General features: G+C 39.6%; 1 protein-coding gene across 12 annotated transcripts in view; it reads left to right on the forward strand.

Annotated features, from left to right (window-relative positions):
• Nucleotides 1–4,139, forward strand: part of LOC101747001 (ral guanine nucleotide dissociation stimulator) — a 28,908-nt gene extending 24,769 nt beyond the window's left edge. For all 12 annotated transcript variants that reach the window (XM_004930882.5, XM_004930883.5, XM_062668288.1 and 9 more), the window contains 3 exons: nucleotides 68–203; nucleotides 717–2,148; nucleotides 2,722–4,139. In XM_004930882.5, coding sequence (XP_004930939.1) covers nucleotides 68–203; nucleotides 717–2,148; nucleotides 2,722–2,858 — 1,705 coding nt within the window. In that variant the 3' untranslated portion in view covers nucleotides 2,859–4,139. The remainder of the gene's footprint in view (nucleotides 1–67; nucleotides 204–716; nucleotides 2,149–2,721) is intronic.
• Nucleotides 4,140–8,975: the final 4,836 nt, after the last annotated feature.

Here is an 8,975-nt window from a genome sequence, read left to right on the forward strand (position 1 = left end):
TCGTGTAACTGTTTGTGTTTTTGCAATAATAAGTTTACTATTTGTTTTATTATTATCTATATTTCAGGACTCTTGTAGCGTGTCTCCACGTGTGGTTGGACACATATCCGGAGGACTTTCGGCAGCCGCCGCACCATCCCGCACTGCAACAGCTGCTCGCCTTCACGCAACTTCATTTACCCGGATCAGAATTACACTCGAAGGTAAAAATTAAAGATAAATTATAAAACTTAACATACTTTTCATTGCAATGAAAATAATAACAGTTTTTCTTTATTGCTTAGATTTGGTGGACGAGCTTACGGCCTACGTTACCTGGTGTTTAGTGGTAACCGGAGCACATAGACAAAACAACGGAAATACCGCCACCCACCTTGAGACATTAGTTCTAAATCTCAGTTTTACAGTACAACGGCTGCCCCGCCCTTCAAGCCGAAACATAATTTGCAGGGTGGTGGTACCCGTGTGGACTCACAAGACGTCCTACCATCAGTAATTACGCAAATTATAATTTTGCGGGTTTGATTTTTATTACACGATGTTATTTCTTCACCGTGGAAGTCAATCGTGAGCATTTCATTACGTATTTCATTAGAAAAAAAATGGTACTTGCCTGCGGATGGGAACACCGTTGCATCGCTAGATACGAATGTATCGGACGTCTTATCCTTTACACCACGACTACAAGTGATTTTAAATTAGGGATAATTTTTCAGGTATTACAGAAGCTAGCCATATTCAGTGCGGAACGAAATGGAGGTGTGCAGATGTCTGGAGGGGGCGCCGTGTGCCTTGCTCCTGGCATGCGCCTCTCCGCACATCTCACCAGCGCCTACCGCCTGCCACACGTTCCCCATCGACACTTCGCCGAACAACTTACCAGGATGGACATGGAGCTGTTCAAGAAGCTCGTGCCCCACCAGTGCCTCGGAGCCGTCTGGTCACGTAGAGATAAGGACCGTTCCCACGACGCGGCCACTGTCCTCGCAACCGTCAACCAGTTCAATGCGGTATCGTTCCGCGTCATTTCGACTGTACTCGTGGAGCTCAACTTGAAGCCGGCCGAGCGTGCCGATATTCTTGCTGCCTGGCTTGATATAGCTCGCGAACTGAGAGTTCTTAAAAACTTTTCATCGCTCAAAGCGATTATCTCAGGGTTGCAGAGCAATCCGGTTTATAGACTGAGAAAAACGTGGGCGACTTTACAAAAAGAAAAAGCTGAGCTTTACGATGAACTAGCCCGAATTTTCAGTGAAGACAATAACAGATGGGCTCAGAGGGAGTTGCTGATGCGCGAAGGTACTGCTAAATTTGCTGATACTGTGGGAGAAAACGATCGTCAATTACAAAAACTTCTTCACGAGCGCGGCTCACCAGGTGTCAGCCACGGGACCATTCCATATCTCGGCACGTTTTTGACCGATCTCACAATGATAGATACTGCCATTCCGGATACAGTAACCGACGGTTTGATTAATTTTGATAAGAAACGTAAAGAATTCGAAGTGCTGGCTCAGATCAAATTACTGCAAGGAGCTGCCAACGCCTACCATTTACCCTCCGATCCGATGTTTGACCGGTGGTTTGATTCGGTTATTGTGCTTGATGACAGGGAAGCATATCAGCTATCTTGTCAAATTGAGCCACCGACGAACCCACCCAAAGAGAGACGACCAAAGAAGATAAACGACGCCAACGTTCAAAGTCATAGGAAAAACGACTCGATCGCCAGCACGAGTTCTAGCAATAGTTCACAATTCTTTTGCGAAACCGATGGAACAACTACCGCTTGGAAGAGAGATAGTCTTGAAACGCGAATCTCTCCGACAAGGCTGTCACACGGTTCTTCGTCTTCATCGCTACCGTCTCTGGATGTCTCATTGTCCAGTGCTAACAGTGGACAGAAGCCAAACGGCAAAGCTGGGGGCAGTCCTGCACATCCGGGTGTTCGAAGTGGCCCAGACTTTTATATAATACGAGTGACATATGAGTCGGATTGTGCAGAAACCGAAGGCGTTGTGTTGTACAAGTCTATTATGTTAAGTAACAATGAACGCACGCCTCAAGTGATTCGGAACGCAATGCTCAAACTCAATCTTGATGGAGATCCCGATTCTTATACCTTGGCTCAAGTACTACTCGAACGAGGTAAGTTGATACAAAAATTTCTTCATTGAAATAAAATTAATTCGTAGAACAATAAATGACTGTATATTGTCCGAGAATAACACAGCCGAGTTTGAAGTTATTCATCCGTTGTAAAAGGAGACTACAAGATTCATCAATGGACATTATACATTGTCAATTGCCATTTACTACTGAAAAGGCCTATTGTGAGACTAGTTCTCTGCTACCAAACAATTAATTTGGAATTTGACTTCGTAGATGTGGGAATGATAACAAGTTTTCATGTCTATGGGTTAAGCTAAATGATTATTACCACCACCTTAGTTAAGCTAAACGATTATTACCACCACCTAAATTATAATTTCTTAAACTATATATACTAAGGAGCGTGGGGCGTCCTCCAAACAGGGGGACCGACGACTTAGTGCGCACGGCGGGAAGTCGTTGGATGCGGAAAGCGGAGGACCGCACTCTGTGGAAGGCATTGGCGAAGGCCGATGTCCAGCAGTGGGCAGATAAAGGCTGATGATGATGATGATGATAATATATATACTAAAATTTGCTAGTTTTAACACTACCTTTTCCACTTTACAGAGATGTTGCTCCCATCGAATGCAAATGTCTACTACGCTGTTAATACCGCTTATAATTTGAACTTCATTTTACGGCCTCGGAAGAACCAGCAGCAAGAGCCAGTGGTTAATGGGAAGTCGAAAGGGAAACGAAACTAACTGAAAACTCTTAAGTGACCCATTATTTTTACTTTAGTGTAAATAAAGTTAAAAAAGTGACCAAATTTTTACTTGCTTTTGCTAATTCGTTTAATTCAGCGTCGTTTTTGTTAATATCCTTTATTATTGTTTTGTGTCGTGTCAAAAAATAATCTATCTGATTTATCGAATGGTTTCGTCGACAAATTCAAACTGATGTTTCTCTATTACTTCCATGATGTTATGTATGTGTAAATTTGTTTCATGCCACCTCTAGATCGTAGTTTTGTCTTGTGAAAATATTATTTGTGTATAGTTGTTAAATTTGTTGTGTATATACTGAGAATACTGTAGATAAGAATCTCATTTTTGTTTAATAGTAATGAATTGCAACAAACTACGTCTTGGCAAATACTGTAAGAATTGACCGAAAGATGTGCGTACTATGGGCAGAGAAATTAATTAGTTTATAAATGGATACTTAACTTAAAATGTGGATATTACTGGATGGATATTTAACTTAAAAGGTATTATTTGGTCAGAGGTCAGAATTAAGTTATGAGTAATTTTTATTTTTACATTTTTTTGGTTTTATTTAGTGCAATTAATTGTTTTGTATTTATTAAAATTTCTGAAACATTAAATTTTACGAGGTCACAGATATACGTCATGAAGTGATGAGGGTTGTTGCAGTTCTCTATTTTTGTGTGTAATAATTATTAAATAATACTAAGCCAAAGGCAAATAAAGTCTAAGAGTAAGGTGCTGTCCTTTTATTGTACCTTAAATGTTTTAGAAGCTTTACATAAAACCGAATTTTTATCTATGTACTTTTATACGCATAACATCAAACAAAGTTCATTTTGTATTGTACATTCGAAAGGCCATTTTTTTAAATTAAACCAAAACCTCAAAGTATCAGACGTAATTGAAATTAGACTTTAGCCAGGCATAAAAACCTAACCGGTTCAGCCTCACTGTACTTGTGCCATTAACAAATTCCTACAATTAAAATAAAACAAACACTTGTAAAAAATACGAAATGTTCAGAATATGAGATAGAGATCTTTTGAATATTATACAAATCTACTATACAAATGTGCCTATTATGATTTTTTAATAAATTTATAAATAATGTTTGTAACATATTTCAAGATCCAATATGTTTCCTATCTCGCTAAAATGTTCGACATAAATTATGTTAGTTGTCTGTAAATAGTTCAATACTTTAGTGGAGTTGTAGTTTACCACCAGTGTTTGTGTAATATGTTCGTCTAATAAAATTTTAATAATACATTTGCATTATTTTGTCTTTATTTTAGCATTATAAAATTGAAACTTAATAAAACTATGGTGGATTATTACTTACCATTCTGTTTATATTTTAAGTTGTATCTTTAAAATGTGACAAGAAAACCTATTGATGTTCAAAATGATTATTACGTTATCACTTCAACGTAATGGCTGAACCTAAATTATTTTATAGCTTCCAAGAAAATCAGACAGTATAATATAACCACCAACGGACGGTTTCGTCTGGTTTTACTGGTGTAAAGCGTATTCCCACACGGGTATGGACCACCACCTAGCCCCTTTCTGGCACTAAGCAGTTATTTGTTCCGCTTTGAAGGATTGGGACAGCTGTTACAATAGGGTTGTTATAAGTCCCCATGTCCTAAAGGATAAGACACTTGGTGTCTGAAGTCGTCGTGGCTTAAAGGATATAAGATACTCGGTGCATTCATATCAACTGATGCAACCGTGCCGGTATTCGATTATTTTCCGATAGAACTTAATAAGAGATAGGCCGTGACCTCGCAAGCTCGTCCATGCAATTAAAAAGTATACATAAAACTCCGGTACTTATAAAGTAAATTATCTGTAACTATACAATAGCCAAATTAAAATCATATCAGCTTATACATTACTGGCGGTAGGACATCTTGTGAGTTCGCGCGGGTAGGTACCACCACCCTGCCTATTTCTACCGTGAAGCAGTAATGCGTTTCGGCTTGAAGGGTGGGGCAGCCGTTGTAACTATACTTGAGACTTTAGAACTTATATCTCAAGGTGGGTGGCGCATTTACGTCGTAGATGTCTATGGGCTCCAGTAACCACTTCACACCAGGTGGGCTGTGAGCTCGTCCACTCATAAAAGTAATAAAATAAATAAATAAAAAAAGTTCGGATTATTAAAATCGTACTCGTATTTTTACAATAATCATTAAATAAAGTTTTATAAACTATACCTATTATCTACTGACTGCAACTGCATAAATCGATGCCTCCAATGAACACTACTCTAACTCAAAATTTTGAAATTTTGTTTTTCACGCAAATCGCTTTACTATGTTAAAAGTATTACAATTAATCATTATTAATAGGGTTCGAAGCAAGGGTAAATCAGCTAGCTACATAAAAAAACCATAAATATATCTGCAATAATAAAGATTTTATTAACTTTTTTCGTTTAAATGCTTCTCCTGTAAATCTACGAATTTGGAGTTAGCGTAGTGTTCATTGGAGGCATCGAAATACATATATAACTACTCCTTGGCTGATTTCAGCCACGGCGACCTCTTCAATACCGTTCCTAATGGTCACGGGGTCACGGTGCGCTCGTGTACCTATGGCTGACATAGACGATCTCATTGCTAAACGTTCGCGGACAATGCGCGATATAATTGATCAACCCATTTAAGTTTTAAAGTAGGATTACTTTAAAACTGAAATGGGTTGATATTTTAGAATATTAACATAGAAATCTAGTAATAAAAATGTTGAGTTTTCAAAGTTTCTTGACCACTCCCTGACCGTCTTGGAAAGTTGGTACGAAAAATGTTGACCAAATTTATATGCCTTTTTATTTAAGGAAGTATTATTGGTGGCCCGGAGGCCTTTCCAGTTTCACCAGAACAGGTGGGCGAGTACGATTACCAGAGTCCCTAAGTCTGCTCGTAGTGTTAGAGCTGAAGGCGTCTAATGCAAAGGTTATTGGATCTGATGGATCCGTAAAAACGTGTCTAGGGCGTCGACGGTGAATGGCTCCAGCGTGGGCAGGATTCCTATAGTCAGCAGCGGTAACGATAAGGCGATTATCATGACGTATAGCCTGCTGATTTCAGGTGTTTCCGGATCGATTCGAGGCCCGTGGGTCGTGTAGGTTGACGTTCCTCACGAAACTCGGTGATTTATATTCATAAGAAGTTATATCCATATCGTAAGGCATTATTTTAAATAAAAAAAATCGATTTTAGAGGGTTTTTTTTTAAATTGTATAGTATTTTAAATGGACGAAATATCTTTCGACTTACCCTTCGTCTACCCTTTAAATTTAAACACATTTTCGATTAAATAAATTTAAGAAAAAATTATAAGGTCAATAACATAATTGTTCCACATGAGGCTCAAATAGATGTATGTGCTCTTATCTTCTTTTAAATATCTGGAACATTGGTTTGATCAAACGTCGACATGGAAAGAGAGAGCAGGGCGTTGTCAATATGCTGGCTCGTAGGTTTGCACGTTGGACGGCGCAAGTGAAGTTATATTGCCAGTCTTTTTACACGTGTAGTTTGTGGGTTAAGCATACAAAAAAGTGAACTACTACTCTGTCTATACAGTTTAATAATGCCTTAACGGCACTGATGTGGCTGTCGCCATGGTGTAATGTGTCAGGGACGCTCATGTAGACGGTTTTTCGGCCATTGTTCGAAAGCCAGTCACGACGGCTCTAACAGCTAGCTCTTTTCGCCTGGAGGGAGGATCGTGACTGCCCGATAACTGGACAAAGCGACTTAAATTCCAATTTCGAAAACGTAGTTCAAAGTCAATTGTTGCAAAATAACCAATGTGCTTAGTGCGAGTTCTTTAACGCTCTCGATAGCGTAAAAGTTAATTCAAATTTGTATGGAATTGGAACGTTTGCCTACGTTTACCGCTAGGGGTGCTGTTCCGACTGAGTTAACTTTACGCTATCGAGAACGTTAAAAAACTCACACTAAGCACACTGTAACTAACCAGTAACATGTATGGACTTCGAAGTACGGATATTCGAAGTGGCCTCCATTGGCTGCAATACAGTCCTTTAAACGTTGAGGCAAGTTATCAATAGAAGCACGCACTCTTTCCATGGGAAAATTTTTCACTGCCAATCGTACGGATCGTTTTAGGGACTCCAAATCATCATGGCGTTTAGAGCAAGCCGTACTCTCTAAAACTGACCATAAATCATAATCCAGCGGATTAAGATCGGGACTAGACGACGGCCAGTCTTCAGCTCTGATGAAGTCCGAAACGTTCGTTTCCAACCAAGACTGCGTAGACCGAGCTTTATGACCTGGCGCCGAGTCTTGCTGGAAGGACCATTCTTGATTATTGAACATGGTGTTGTTAAGGGGCTTCACTACCTTCTCAAGAATGGTATCTTGATACAATTGTGCCGATGTTTGGTACCTTTTTCACAAAAGTATGGCCCAGTCACTCCTTCATAGCTAATACCCCACCAAACCATTACTGAAGTCGGATAGTGCCCACGTTGCACTCTGTCGACTAATTGGGAAGCTTCCTTAGAGCTTTGAGCATAAATGCGGCCATTTTGTTTGTTAAAATGTTGCTTAATTGTAAAAAAAAGTGTGTGTGTCCGCTCCGACGCACGACTGGAGTTTACTGGATATAAAAAATTAAACGAAACAATACGAGAAATAGTTCTATATTACGACAACACGATACACTACAGATTATTAACAAATTAACGAGACACAAAACAAACGACTAACAAATATATGAAAATACAATAATGAGAGAAACGCGCGATCAGTACGAGGCTTTGTGGCGGACTGCCGGCGCAGCAGCCCGGCGTCACCTGCGATAACGCGGCCGCGCGTTGGCTCCTGATTGGCGCGCGCACGCATCACGCAATCAGGAGCCAATCAGGCGCATAACGCATTTCGTGTGACATGCTAGTACGATTTTGGTCCCCATAATTTTCATACCCCGGGCCTATATATGTAAATCGATTCTAAAGGAGTAAACTCCAAAAATTCTTATCCGTAAACAAAATTTTTCTATGACCTCCCTTTGCGTACCGCTTCAGTAGTTGTTTCGATTTTACCACCCTATTCTCTTTTAAATTATCAGTTAAGAAATGACCAGTACGTCTCTTATAGGCTGCAAGTCCTAAGTCATCTTTTAAAATACGCGACATGGTTCTAGGTGCTATCTTCATCTCCCGAGATAAAATCTTTTGCTTTCGGACAGGATTTCTTCGAATTCTTTCCCTTACTGCTTTGACCACCTTTTTCGTACGAACACTACGTGGACGGCCAGATCTTTTTCTGTCACAAACAGAGGAGGTCTCATTGCACCTATTAATAGCCCGGTACACAAACATTTTACTAAAACCAAGCGTATGGAGAGTTTTAAATTGCATTTGGCTCCATACCTACTTTGTGTAATGCAATCACAGCGATTCGGTTCTCTTTATCACCCCACTCCATTTTAATATCGCAAAATATTGTACAATGTATTGACGCCAAAATGAGAAAACTCAATGAGCAATCATATAAAAATGACAGATTCCAAATTCAAATGTAATATTTTGTTTATTTTTAATTGTAACAGTATTTATGGCCAGACTTAGTAGTTACCAAGACGTTAAGTCATCAATCCTCCGGATCGCATGAGCGCATCCAGTGGTAAACAGAACGATGGTAAAGATCTGTGCTGGCTCATAATACACCTCACCACCAGTGCTTATTATTGGGATTACGAGGAGAGTAATTACTAATGAGGTGATGAAAGAACTGCTACAGAGAGATCATGCGAAAGAACTAATAGCCGTAGTTTGATGTATACGAATCGTTTGATAAATAACCGAATAGATCATCATTACGTAAGTTTGGCCTCAAAATGCGATACCTACGTCTTTTTTATTTACAAGTATTGTTTCCTCCACTAATATTATTCAATGTGCTTTCTTTATTTTGATTATTAAATTTGAAGGAAGCGTATCGAAGTAGTTAGTTTTACAGGAGGTTGGCGTGCGATACCTGCGTACCGCCACCGGTTGACAGGAGCTCGGCTGAAATTTTCATGGCCAGCGTATCGAACGGAGCTTCAGAGGAACTCCAGCAGCGC

This window comes from Bombyx mori, chromosome 4 (assembly GCF_030269925.1).
Source record: "Bombyx mori chromosome 4, ASM3026992v2".
Lineage (NCBI taxonomy): Eukaryota > Metazoa > Arthropoda > Insecta > Lepidoptera > Bombycidae > Bombyx > Bombyx mori.